Source organism: Pezoporus wallicus, unplaced genomic scaffold (genome assembly GCF_028554395.1).
Source record: "Pezoporus wallicus isolate ANWC-B61680 ecotype Strahan unplaced genomic scaffold, APGP_CSIRO_Pwel_v1 scaffold_7107, whole genome shotgun sequence".
Classification (NCBI taxonomy): domain Eukaryota; kingdom Metazoa; phylum Chordata; class Aves; order Psittaciformes; family Psittacidae; genus Pezoporus; species Pezoporus wallicus.
Window position 1 is genome coordinate 1,653,157 of NW_026642114.1, and position 14,196 is coordinate 1,667,352.

At 50.5% G+C, this 14,196-nt stretch overlaps 1 protein-coding gene across 1 annotated transcript in view; it reads right to left on the reverse strand.

Moving 5' to 3' along the window:
* Positions 1 to 14,196, reverse strand: part of CACNA1E (calcium voltage-gated channel subunit alpha1 E) — a 139,060-nt gene that overhangs the window by 110,451 nt on the left and 14,413 nt on the right. The window contains exon 2 of the mRNA XM_057427225.1: positions 3,771 to 4,221. Coding sequence (XP_057283208.1) covers positions 3,771 to 4,189 — 419 coding nt within the window. The 5' untranslated portion in view covers positions 4,190 to 4,221. The remainder of the gene's footprint in view (positions 1 to 3,770; positions 4,222 to 14,196) is intronic.

A 14,196-nucleotide genomic window follows, 5' to 3' on the forward strand; every position in this document is an offset into this window, starting at 1 on the left:
GTGCACATAACCAGACAGGCTGCCAAGTTAGGAAAAGCCAAAGATCTGCTAGCAACACCCTATGCATTTTCAGTTTCTTCTGTTCTCTTACTTCTTCTAATAAAGCCGCACCAAGGCAGGGCTGCAGTGATGTTATGCTCCAGCCCAAAAGGCTCCCCATGGTCTGTGTTGTGGGTACAGATCTGAACAAGCAGCAGAAAGCTCTCCTGTCCTGACACTCCATGGACCCCAGGCTCCCAAATGGGCTAAAGGGACCTCACTGCAGATCACACTGCACAACGGAGTCCTAGCAAAATCATAGCATTAAAGCCATTAACTCTAATACACTACAAGACAGGAGGTCACTGTTAATGACCTGTAGGAGCACTGTCCTGTACTGTGGGCAGAGCGCATTGCTTCCCGCAGGACTGAAACCTGCCACCCGTCACCCAGGTACTCCAACACTGAATTACAGCATCCCACCTCCACAAAGCACCAAGATCCAGCTACTTTCTGTCTGGTATTCTCTGCTCCCTCAATCCCTGTCCAACACTTGGGAATCCAGATTTTCCATGCATCCTTGCTGTAGATACTCCAAAATGAGGGCACAGCTGTCATTCCCCAGGTCGCACAAGCTAAACTCAACAAATATCCATGCACACATGGTTTTAAGCCATGCAAGGCAAGTTTGGGTCCTGTCTGCTGCAAATTCAGCTTGAGACTTTTCTGGGATGTTCCCTGGGTGGTTATGCCTGTCCCTACCATCAGCTAAGGAATCAGCTGCTCAGCCCACAGAAGCCACAGGAGGTTCCCTGTTTGCTTATTTTGACAAGGAGCTTTTCTTTTGAGCTCTCTCTCAGTCTGATGTAGTCCAAATGATGCTGCCACATGTATGTGGCAAAGACACCAGTGATTCAACCATGACCACTCCATGCTGCCACAGCACACCAAACCTTGAAGTGGAGCAGATACTTCCATATACCTCCACCACTGACCCCAATGTGTGAACAGTGGGAGGGAAGAACATCAGGCCAGCACTCTGGAAAACAGGTTTTAGTGTCTGCCTTGGGCTTAAGTCCCTCAGTCAAGAACAAGTTGTGCTGGTACACGCACACTTCACCATAAAGTCAAGCCTCCCACAGAGCCACTGTCCCACATGCACTTCTGCTCCCTGCCTCAGTTTCCCCTAAAATAAAGAACAGGGAAAGAAGCATTTTCCCCTCTCCTCTTTTTGTTCCATTGTAGTAAGGATAAAGCACATTTTACTTGCGCTCTTTTTTCACTGGTAAAAGGCAGCAGAGATGGAGGTTCCAGTAAGGATCAGACCTGCTAACGCTAACACCGGTGAGCAAGAAAAAGCATTCACTTCTCTTCCCTCACTGCAACCCAGCAAAAGTGCAGCTGCACACGTAACTCTGGCTGCACACCAGGAATCTGCATCTGCAAGGACAAAACTACTCCAGGGGAACAGAGGTCTCCTATGCAGCAGTTCGGTCCTGCAAGACAAACACCACTCAGAGCACCATGTTTAACCAATAACTCCCCAGGAGTACCATGGTGTAACTCATCAAGTTTTGGCAACAAGGGGAAAAAAAAAAAAAAACAAAAAAAAAACAGGAGAAAAAAGAAAACAACAACAAAAAAAGGCATCAGTTATTGTGGGGCTGCCCTGGCCCCCCAGGCCATCCCTCAAGGTCTGCTACCATGGCTCGAAGTCAAGCAGGAAACCCATTTTACAGGTTCCCCATAGTCCATTTAATGTCCACCGCCACACTGGGGCATGGAAAAATACTACTGTCACTGCTCACCAAAAAGGATAGAGCCAGACCTCAAGGGCAAAAGCCGCTAAGGTGATTGACAGCATACAATATGGGCCCTTCTGAAAACTAAATCACAGGGAAATTTAATTATTACTAATAAAATTATAGATATGGAAATAAATTTGCTTTTTTTCTCCCCTACATGTTATCCAACTAGTCCCTGGGAGCATTCATGGAACCAGGGTTATTGGCTCCGCACACTGGCCTGGACTTTGGCACAGTTCTGGGAGAAATGTCACTGTTTGATGAGCCTGCTGTTAAAGCAGGAGCCTTAGCACATGAGTTTTGCAGGCTAAAGGGGTACCAGGGCACCTAACTCTGGGACAGAGAGATACAGCCCTCTGGGGCTCAGCCTGCTGTGCCAATACTGTCAGCTCCCCAGAAAGGGACCTGGCAGCAACAGGCAGTAGGGCTCTTTGGTCCTCAGAGACACAAGGTCTGCAAAGCCCAAGGGCTGCCATGTGTACTAGAACCCAGCTTTTCCCCAGCACTGGGAGCCTCCTGCAAACTGCCACCATCTCCACATCCTGCAGCATGGCAACAAGGCTGTGGGCTTGGGTGTCTACAAGAAGGGAGCCCCATGCCTAGACCCCAACAGCGATGAGCCTGGGCAGGTAAAGGGGTGCAGCCCATCCCAATTTCAGGTATACCTGCCTTAGACATGACTTCCTACGCAAATCCACAGAACTATTGTAGAGTGGGCTGAAATGCCCAAACCAGGCATTAAGAAACTGAGAAATGCAAAGATTGGACCCTACCAGCCTGGGGAAACAGGTTGGGATGGCAGCAGCCAGCATGGCCATCTGCATATTCCCACTGCGTTAAAGACAGAAATATTAGGCTTTGTGTTTGAATTACTGCTAGCTGGAGCAGATGAGGGTGGCAAAAGGGGCACATCCTACACAGTATGAGCAGGAAGGGCTCTGGCTTCATCTCCCTGCCACAAAATAGAGCTGTAGTCATCCAACCAGTTAATTAGCAAGCAGCCGTTCTAGGAGCTCTCTCCGCCAGCAACAATTAACGAGGCCATCCCTCTGCTTCCTGCCCGGCCATGATTTATTCATCTGGCATCCCTGGTGGGTCAGGAAAGATAACAAGGCACAGAGCACTTGCTGAGCCCATATGTCAATTTATTTCCCCTGTGCAAGGCTCCCCGAGTCACCAGCCAGGAGGTTCCCTGGGCACAAAGGGATGAGCACCGAGCTGAAAGGGCCAGGGAAAGCCAACTTCACTGATGGGCTGCCCTCCAAAAAAAGGCAGGAGCAGCCTCAGTGTTACAAGCAGTTTTATCACACAAGGCATCCCCAAAAAATCCCATCAGCTTCAAACAAGGGGAACACTGACCTGGATCTCACCAAAGCAACATGCCACATCTAATTTAATACAGGGGCTCCCACCTCCTTCAGGTGTTTTATAATACAATGAATATTCCCATAAAGTGTCTGAGGCAGGGAGCTGCAGACCAGTGATACTGGAGCAGGATGAGCTGGAGCAGGATGAGCTGCAGCAGTTTAGCCCAGGCAGTTCTGCTGAATAGACACAAGGGGGGGAACCATGTAATTTAAATTCAGGATTGAAACACATGGCTGCAGTCTTAGTTGCACGATGAATGTCGGACAGGGGAGAATAATCCAGGGCTTCGGAGAATCACAGAATGGTTTAGGTTGGAAGGGAGCTTAAAGATCATCTTATTTCAAGCCCCTTCCCAGAGGCAAGGGCACCTTCCACTAGACCAGGGTGCTCAAACACTTGAGCAGTGGCCTGAACGCTTCCAGGGATGGAGCATTCACATTAGATGCCTTGGAGCTGGCTTTTCTCACAGCACAAAGGCAAACTGCTGAGTTGGCTGCTCCACAGGGGTGATGCTGGCATGACACCCCCCCCAACCATGTCCACCAGCCCCATGGAGGATAGGCAACGCTCCCACTCCCCCTGGCTGCCCACCTGGGCTGGGGGCTCTCCAGTACTTACTCCCACTCCTTCCTCCGTGCCTGCGGCGTGCTCTGCATCTTGTGCGCCTCATGCGCCTTGATAATGTCCCTCTGCTCAATCAACCCACCCCGCCGGCGCTTGATAACATCCGGGCTCACAGGGACATACTGCCCGAGCCCCAGGTCGAAGGGGCTGCCAGTCTCTGTGCTGGCATCAGCATCCCGGGACCGGGGGTCATAGAGGGCATCGAAGCTGGCGGCACGCGAGACCAGGGCCTCGGCCAGGCTCTCAGGTTCCAGCAGGTTGCAGGACTGGGTGGTTTGCATCAGGCCGAGCCGGTGCTTGCACCATGTCTCCTCCTCGGGCAGGGCCAGGATGTAGCGGGGGGAGGCAGTGTCCAGCTCACCCCCCCTGCCCGGCGCTGGGGCGCTGACGGAGCATGTGCCGAATCCCAGCATCTTTGGTGCTGTTGCTGCTGTAGCTCATTACTCTGGAGGGGCACAAGACAGAGAAGGGAAGCTCAGGGCTTTGCTCCATTTGCCCCCCAATTCCCTCCCTTCCTCCCACATCAGCTGGAAGTCCCATTTATCCTGGGTTTGCTGGGCTCTCAAACCAGGCACAAGGGTGCACAATACTGCATCCCCAAGGCTAGGGCATGGCCCAGCACCTCCTGTCTTACTGCTTTCCTCCTCCTTCCCAATCTGGGTGCTCTTCACCTCTTGAACCTGCAGCTCTCTGACACTGCAGCCTGTCCTCCCTGCGGACCCCAGAGCAGCACAGCTCCCTGCAGCCAGACCAGAATGTGATGAGCTCCCATGCCATCCCACAGGTGGGAAAAGAGGAGACTCAGCAGACCTGGGTCAAACCACCCTTGTGCTGGTTTTGGTTGCTTGGGATTTTTCTCTGCTGGGGTTTTGTTGTTTTTTTTTTTTTTTTTTTGGTTTGGTTTGGTTTGGGTTTTTTTGGTTTTGTGAAGGGTTGGGAGGGATTAAAGGGACTGGCATGGCACAGCCATGCTGGAAACACAACCCGTAACACAGAGCGGGGCTCTCCCCATCCAGCCCAGCTGGCAGCCATGCATCCACCAGGAATCCAGTGCTGCCGGCTCTCAGGGGCCGTGCAAGGGGCACGCGTGCCAGCAGAGGGTGCAGTGCCCTTGCAAGCTGCCTCCCGGGGGGGGCACAGCTTTGGAGCATCCGTGGCTGGAGGGTCCACCTCCCTTGTCCAACCCCACGCAGGTGGGATGATGGGCAGGCAGCAGCTTAGAAGGCTGGGTATGAAAATATCAGTGTGGCTTTGACTCAAGAGCTGCACATGGGAGCAAAAGGCACAGGAACGCTGCCAGCAGCACCGCTTAGAGCAACGCTCCTTGGCTAAGCAAAATAGACAGCGCTCTACAGACATGAGATGCTTGTATCTGAGAATACACCCAAAGCCTTGTCATGGTGAAATGCTTTATTATAACGTTAGAGAGGTGCCATTCAGCATGTTACTGCTATGGAAAGGGCTTCACTCCATCAGTTCTTCAAATTCCTCCCCCAGTGCTTACCCACAATGGAGGTGAAAGAGGGGATGATGGAAAAGAGCAAGGCAGCAGGTGCTTCACACCAGGGCTGTCATGGCCTTCCTAACCGCAACCCTGACACAGGAGGAAACAACTCAGCAAGGGAAAAGAGAGTTTAACCCTCCCACGAGGTACATAATAATGTAACAAATTGAGCGGATCCCTCATCCTAACCACTCCACAGGGTGTTTGGAGACACCTGAACTCCTCCTCCAGAACAAGCAGGGAGATGAGAATGGCAGTCAGGAGAAAGGCTAGGAAATCACCACACCAGGAGTAAAAAGTAAATTACATATAGGAAAAAAATAAAAATGAAGAGTAACTGGGGGAATAAAACAGAGCATGGCCCCCATGTGAGCCAAAACAAGCCTGACATCCCCATGCCACAGAGGAAGAGGGGCACACCCCAGCCATGGAAGCATCCCACCTCCTTCGAGTCTGCGGTGTTGCATGACAAATATGAAGTGCTTAAAGTTGCCCCTGAATTTAAACCTGACCAACCCAAGGGATACTCACCCCTTAGCAAGGTCTCCAGAAAGAAAAAGGCAACTGCCAGTAAGAGCCTTGGCAAGTTAATTAGCACATTGACAAGAGTTTGGCTGCTCCCACTGAAAGCTATGAACAGATTCTTCACTACTTTGCTTACCCATGTGAGGTTTGTTTTTTAGAGCATTAATTACTTTTTCAATCAGTTCTTTATAATGTATAATTTTTCCAACTTCTGCCTTTTCTTTTCATGTTGCTTTCCTCATTTTCAATGCTCCCCTGCTAACGTTTAACTCCTCATTCAGCCACACCAGTTTTCCTTTGGGGATTTGGGCATTTTTTGATTTTGCATTTTGGTGTGGGTTTTTTTGTGGGTGGTGGGTTTGGTTGGTTGGTTGGGCTTTTTTGGTGGTGGTGGTTGTTGGTTTGGGTTTGTTTTGTTGGTTTGGTTTGGGTTTTTTTTAACAGCCATTCTGCAGCCCTGTTTCTTCCCTGAGCATTTCCTTGGGGAGAACTGGAGCCTTTCTTGTATACCAAGCACAAGCACTCTGGGTTTCGGCCACAGCATAGCCCCAAGGACAATTATCTCAGGGCAAATAAGGACACATCCCAAGAGCAGCTTCAGCATACATGCGGACACTGGCTCTTCTGATGCCTACCAACGTATCTCCCACCGGACCTGCTCCAGGGACACCGGTGGTTCCCAGGCTTGGAGGCAAATGAAAAAGCTCAAGCAGAGCCCTTAAATGAAACACCAAGAAAGTTTGAGGAAATAAATAGAAATCATTAGCTCTGCTTCCACCTAAGCAAACAAGGCTTACACTGCCAGCAGAACAAGCCACGTTCCCTCCAGAGAAGTGACAAGCAGAGACGGGAGGATGCCAGAACATTTTGTTAAGGAAAGCTGATGAGGCTATGTGCTAACTAGAGCGCTCACAGGATGCAAGGCGCCACGTACAAAGCATCTGACATCAGGGTGTCTGCCCATCTTCTAGCCTTTGGTCTCCCCCTTGCACTGAAAACAAACCTGCTACATTTTTACATATAATCTGAATTACTGGTAAAAACACCACATTTGTCTGGTTTTGCTGTTTAATTGCCAGCCCTGCCTCCTGAAAAGGGCAAAAACCTACAGCAAGCCAACACATGGCTGGTTTTAAAATACAGAGTTATTTTCTGATCCCATCGGTGGAAACCCACAGCTTGGGAACGGGTCATGACCAGAGCTGGGACCACAGAGCCAGCCAGCAGACCTATCTCCACCCCAGGTTTGCTTAGTAACATACAACTAGGGTGCATACCATTGCCTCTGAACCCCTCCAGCTGCAGATCAGCCTTTGCATGGGAATGAACCCAGGCTGCCACACAGCTCCCTGTTAACAGCCAGAGAGAAAATGTCTTTGCAGCTCTTTCATGACAATAATTAAAAAAAGCAAAGAGAAAACAGTATATCCACCTGCCCAACAGCCCACACACCCCTGTGAGGTTTCCCACAGGTGACTCTGGCTGACGCTCACTATCCATATCCCTGGTTGCATGAGAAGGATGTGGTAAGAACATGGCATAGACCCACACAGGGCTCTGGGCAGTCCCCACTGCCCCTCTACTCACCCAACTTCTGCAGGAGCAGAGGACGTTACTGCAGAGCAATGCTACTCTTTGATACAGGAGAGCTGAGAAACAACTGCTGTTGTGACACATAGCCTTTCAAAACCAGAAAATGAAGTTTCTAGAGGCTCTTATCTCCCAAATTTCAGTCCAAAAGTAGTAACAGTCAGGAAATTTACTGTTTGCTCCTGCAGCAGAGAAGTCATCCAGATAAAACCATGGCCACAGGGCACCATGAGCAGCCAAACTGAATTAGAGAGTGGATATTTAGCTGTTAAAGCATTGGCACTTGTGCTTTCACCTGCATGGTGGCTGGGAGCAGCACACAGCTTCCAGCAGAACCCAGGGCACATCTAAGGACACAGAACACCCAGCTGTGCCAATGCACAGCCTGAGCTCACTCTGTCTAATCGGGATCTCATTAGAGGGATTGCACCCAGCATCCATCCATCCCCTCCCACACTGGTCTTAATCACAGCCAAACAGTGCAGCGAGCGTCTCTTGCCCCTTGGCAACATGGGCTGAAAAGGGACACAACCCAGAGCAGCATCCCAGCCCACAAACCACTGAGAACAGCATTTTCAAGACATCTGCACGAGAGGACAAGTGATGGAAGAGGAGACACACACAGGTCCTCTGCAGCATCCTCGAGAGACAACCACACACTGACAAGTGACTCAACCCCATTATCTCAACCCAAACCACATACCACAACCAAGGCACACAGCCTCTGCAAGCAGGAGACCCTGGACTCCCACACCATACTTCATTTTTAACTTCTAGTAGCTGCTTAACTAATAAAGAGCTGCAGTGAGAAGCAGGTTTCCAGCAGCATGGCTGACCTACAAAGAGGAAATTCCTTTTAGGGGTCTTCTCAGTGTATGTGTTTGTGTTACAATGGCAGCAATCAAGTCTTTAGCCAAGTATTACCATAATAACTACACTGAGCACTTAAGACTCAGGGTGAGCTCTTTTCTTCCATTATCTGAATAACCCTCACCAAACCCCCAGAGATAAAGCAGAAAGGCTTAATGCTGTGCTGGCTTGTGGGGACTGCTCTTCCCCAGGAAGCACAATGGTCCAGCACCAGTGCTGAGCTCCAGCACTGCCACAAGCCCCAGCTGAGCAGGGAGGCAGAAACCCCTTCCTGGAGAGGACACAAGGCCTCAGCCCAGGATGGACAAACACTGGCTGTGGTGAATGCAACAAGCAGCAAAGCTGCCAGTCCTCTGACCACGGTCCATCAGCCCAGCAGCCTTCCCTGGGGATTTGTGGGATGATTTCAACAGCAGCATCGAGTAAGAAGCTGGTCTGATGCTGCTGCTTCCCCTTGTGAGCAGGTGTCCCTCCTCTCTCCTGAGTGAGCAAGGAGAGAGCACATAAGGGACAAGAGCAAACCCTCAGGAAGATGTGTATATATAGGAGAGCATCTAGCATGCTGCCCTCAAGCATCCTGGGGACAACCCGAGTCAGGCAGCATTTCTATGTTTCGCCAGCCCATAGGGGACATCTCTTCCCTAAGCTTGGATGATGTCCCTGGGAACTCAATGCTCAGATATCTCAGCCCCAATCCATCCTGGGGCATAAGGATGCTTCTAATCTATCCCTTGCCACTCCTTCCCTCTGGCTCACTAATTTGCCTCTCCCAGGCCAGAGAGTCCACATGATTTTCAGGACAATCAAATGCTATCTGCTTTTCTCTTCTGAGCTGTGCTTACCCCAAGCTGCTAATTATTAGTCCCTGCTCCAGGGTAGAAGGAGAGCTCATGCAGTGCAGCTAAGCAGAGCACGAAACCTCAGAGTGCCAGGAAAAAATTCAGCGTGGGGCCCCTCCAAACAGAGACAGATGGGCTGCAAAAGTGCCTGATTCATCCTCGTGGCCTTTTCCTCTCCCACCACGTGCACTTCCCCTCACAGCAGCATGGATGCTGTGGTGAGTGAGCACTGCTCAAACCAGCTCCGGATCCCCCTAGTTCTCCAGCTCCTTCAACTTGCAGCAAATGTAGCAGCTTGGTTTGTGCAGCAGCGTGGCTGCAGGAGCCAGCTGGTGAGGGCGAGCTATTTTAAGTCGAGTCATTTATTACTGGGGGAAAGTTTGTTGGATTAAACCCTCTCCCGTTGTCCCTGCCACCGGCAGGTTTGCTGTGGCTTTGCTGGGAAGAGCTGCTCCCAGCAGCCCCAGTACTTGCTTAGTAGCCAGCAAGAGCCAGAGCTGCATCCTATGCTTGGGAGCTTTGTACAACACCAGCAATGGAGAGACTTAAGCAAGGTAAGAATGAAAATAAAAGAGACATTTACAGACAAAGGCTCCTTGCACAGACCTATTCCTACCTCAGCAACAAGTGCAGGTGGAAGGGTCAGGTCAGACATCCCAGTAAAGAAGAGTGGGGGGAAGGCAGCATTGCACATGGCCTTCCAGTCTCTTTGGGGCACTCATGGCGCAATCAAAGAAATGCCACTTGGCTCATTTCTCAGAAAACACTCATTTCTCATCTCCCATTCACATGCAATGAACAATTTTTTGGGCCTTCACTGTGTCAAGACACTACAACGAAGACCCCTGGAACTACTGCAAAGATCAAATGGAGAAAAGAGCACAGCTCCAAATAATACCCAAGGGCTGTTTGAGGCCAGGGAGATGCCTCAGCTCTAGACATCACTCAACCTTTTGTCTGGGAAACAGCTTTTGTTCTGCCACACCAGGGATTTCACACTGAGATGATGCTCCAGCGGTGAGCAAGCTTCCCAGGCCTGAGAACTGCTTCTGCTCTCCAGGAAAAGCCACACAGAGCCTGGATGGGCCAGGCTGCTGCTCAAATCCCATCCCAATTAGGAGGCACCTCAAAGGCCAGCAAGCCCAAGGTGGGTGCGAGGGCTCCCCCTGTGCAAGCAATAGGATAGCACAGCCCGAGGTACAGGAGCCCTCCTGCAGAGCCCCGCTCCCAGGGGAATCAGCTTTAAGAATACCAAAACATGAAATAATCCCATCTCTCCTTTAAGAGCAAATGTTAAACAACCCCACTATTATTTATATAAATGTACATCAAAGAAATCAGCCCTCCATCTCCAGCAGAGAGGCAGGAGAGCCAGAGACTGCCAGAGGAGCAGGACCTGGCCCAGGTGCTGGCTGGATGCAGCAAGCCCAACCCCAAGGATGCTTTCAGGGCAAGGTCAGGGACAGGCAAAATGCTGCTGGGGTAGCAGTGAGAGACAGGGCTCTGGCTGGCCTGACATTTCACTGATAGGGTGGCTCCAGGCATGGGCAGCAAGGTGTCCAGGTGACTGGGAATGCCCGTCCTGACAAACCACCCAACCCCCAGATTTCTTCCAGCATCACCTCTGAGACGGTCTCATATCTTCACCTCTTCCTGTGCCCCTCAGTACCAAACGGGCAGATGTTTCTGGATCTCAAGGCAAGGTACCCCTTATCTCACACCCTTCATGCCTTTAACATGTCACCCTTGATATCAGACCTTCACCAGCACTTACCCACACTGGCATCCCAGCTCCCCGGAGGGCAGAGGAAATGAACACAGGCAGATCTGAGGACATGTGTGCCATTGGCTGTGGGCAGAGATGGGGAATGTGGAACAATGCCCAACACAGCTCAGCATTTCCCTTCCTTGCACAGCGTTTCCTTCCCTTCCACCCAGCAGGGCCAAGGAGAGAGGTATCACCTTGGTGGGCAACTGCTGGGCTTTGGCTCACCTAGCACAGCACTGCTGCTCTGCAAACAGCCAGGACCAAATCTGGCAATAGGAATAATTGGGGACAGGAAAGCAAGCTGTGATCTGCACAACAGCAGTGTCTAGAAACAAGTAGTGCTTGAAGCTATACAACATACACATAGCCAAAGAGCGTGCCCTTAAGAGTTTGCTTTCCAAAGAAGGGCAGAGACAGGACTTCCTAAGAAAATTTCCAGCTGCAATCACTGAGCCACCCTCCAGGAATATAACTCTGCTCCAGCACAACTGTGCAAGCAGTCACGCTTCGAAGCTGCCCTCCTCTCTCCGGCTCCCACCGCAAGGAGGTTTTCCTCCGAAAGGCACAGTGTTCCCCCTGGGTTGCCTATCGTTCCTGCAGTGCAGAACAGAGAGACAGCACCAACATAAAGTACATGTATGGAACTGTGCCCTCACCCAGCCACAGACATGGGGAGAGCAGTGCTTCCACGTCCCAGCCCACCATTCTCTGGATAGCTGGTGAGCCAAGAGCAGCACACACAGGTAGTCACAGACAAAGCAACACCATCCCCAAGGACAGCCTGAATTTATGCTTTAATTAGCACGCAGCAGCAGATCTGGCTCTGCACATGGCACCCAGCTGCTCCAGCGCCCAAAGCTGTGGAAAGCTGTGCTGCTCAGCCCTGTAACTCAGCCTCAGCTAGCTTGTTTCAAAGAGGACAACTGATCCCAAGTGACATCAGGGTTTGCCATCGTTCCCCATCACTCTCAGCAGCTGCAAGAATTGCCAATGTATAGAGAGGAGCAAGAGCTCCCAGCACCAGCCAGGGTGTGTTGGAGTTGCTGTGCAACAGAGAAAGAAAATGCTTTTAAAAATAAATAGACCGGTCTCTGGGAAACACTGCTGGCAACCAGCCCTTGCTCCTTGCTCCAGAGCACCTGAAATGAGGCAGCACACTGGAAGAGGCTGAGAACAAGGTATTGCTTTTGATGCAGGGAATCAGAAACCCAGGTCAGCTTGAAACCGTGGATGCAAAGAGGATTAAATGTAAATACAGAAGGAAAAACAGGGAGACATGAAACATCCAGGCCTCCTGAGCACCACCCCAGGAAAAGTTTGTTCCTCAGTACTGAGGCGGGCTGAGCACATGTGATCCCAAGATGGACACTGATCCTGGGAGCTGCTTGGTCTGGGCTGCTGGGTTGTGGGTCTGAATGGCACCCAATGCCTTCCAAGCATTGCCAGCACACACCCTGATTCTGGCTTCATGCTACAGCTTATAGCTTCTCCAAAAATGTCTGGCTTAGCCAGGTACTGCCTGCTGGAATGGAGCAGGAAGCACACACACATGCCTCAAACTGCAACATTCCAGGCTCATCTCCCAGGATAGCCTTCTGGGCTTTCTCCTTGCATTTCACCCCACACTGGACTCAGCAGCAGCTCCTTCAGACTGCCCTTCTTCTCTCCAGCCGGGAAACTTCACAAAAATAACAAAATTCTTGTTTAACCTGGCAAAGCCAGGGAGAAGTTCTCATTTCCAACGGTGCCTTTGCTAAGGTGACTCACAAACCACAATGTGTGTCATTACTTAATAGACCCGCAAAGGCAATTATATGATCATGCAAACATCAGATTCCTGGCACAAGGAGTCACAGCACCCCTGAGAGGTTAAAACAAAGGGATGCTTTAAAGGTGAGCGATGGCGGAGTTTATTCTTCTTTGACTTTGTTCTCATTACGTGCGAAGACTCACTGAAAAGGTATTATTGTTTGTGGGGGGAAAAAAAAAAAGAAAGAAAGAAAGAAAAAAGACAGCCTCTTGCACAAACTGCACAGTGAAGAAGGGAAGGGAATAGAGAATAAGTATGTCCTGCTGTGCTGAAGACTTGGGGAAGAAATTCTGCCAAGCATCCTCTGCTGCAAGGTCCTCACCAGCTTCAGCCACAAGCACAAGGGCAAGGCACAGCCCATATCACTGGATAAACGGAGCAAGACCCTCGTGATTCAATCTCAGAGGAGGAAAGACAAGTTTTCTTTTTGCTCCTTCACTCATGGCTTCTATAACCCTGTTTACCTTGCACATTGTGGAGACCCAAGCAGATCTGCATTTTACCTTACCCTGTCTTGAGCCAGGTCAGGATAAACAGACAATAAAAACATATTTCTTTCTTGTCAACATAAAAGATGCAGAAATCAGGCCTTGTGGATCCCCCAACCTGCTTCCTTCTGGGTAGGAGAGCATGTCCTATACATGGCTGCTCAGCAGTAAAAACCTGGACCAGTCCCTGTGCTTCCTCATCCTCACCTGTCCCTGCCACGCTAGCCACTCTAAGCTGACCAACACACACAGAGTTCATCCCCTGAGCCGTTTCTCATCAGTCACTTACAGTATGGGAGATGGAAGGAAAACAAACAAACATTTATGGGGAGCTAAAAAGACCATTTCAGCAATCCTACTTTTTCACAACCAGGACTAATACCAAGGATTCAGCAAGCATCCAGTCCTCACCTCCCACCAAATTTATGCATGCCTGGTCCTAGGGGCCCCTCTCTTCCTTAGGGAACACCACCAAATCCCTTGGGAAAGCCTGGGTGCTTCCTTCCAGCTCCTAAAGGCAGCCATGCTCCCAGACCCAGCTGAGCACCGTGGGCAAGCCAGCCTGGGCACAAACAAGCCTAGCCATTTCACTAAGGTGCCAAGTGAAAGGTTAGGTCTTCTGGAAACCATCTGGGCAAGAGGACAGGCACAGGGCATGGCATTTTTAGGCATTGCTCTTTCAGATACATGCAGCTGGACCAAAGCCACCATCAGCAGCCTCCTTTTCCTCCAGCAGTGCAGCTTTGTCCCCTACTCCTGGTGCAAATTCCTTCCCCAGACCCCAGCAACAGTGATGCTTAGCACCCACACTGTCTGCCTTGCTTTGTTAACGCCAGCAATTCAGCACCTCCCTTTGGCCCAAAGCCACCACCACATCATTGGGCTCCCTCTCCTCCTCGAAATGTTTCTTCTTTCAGCGAGAGCTCATCCAGCTCTGCTTTCCCTTCTTTTATCAGTTTGCTACAATTGCTGGCATTGAGCTGTTAATACTGCGATTGCCTCCTTTACCTCTTTATTTGTGGCATT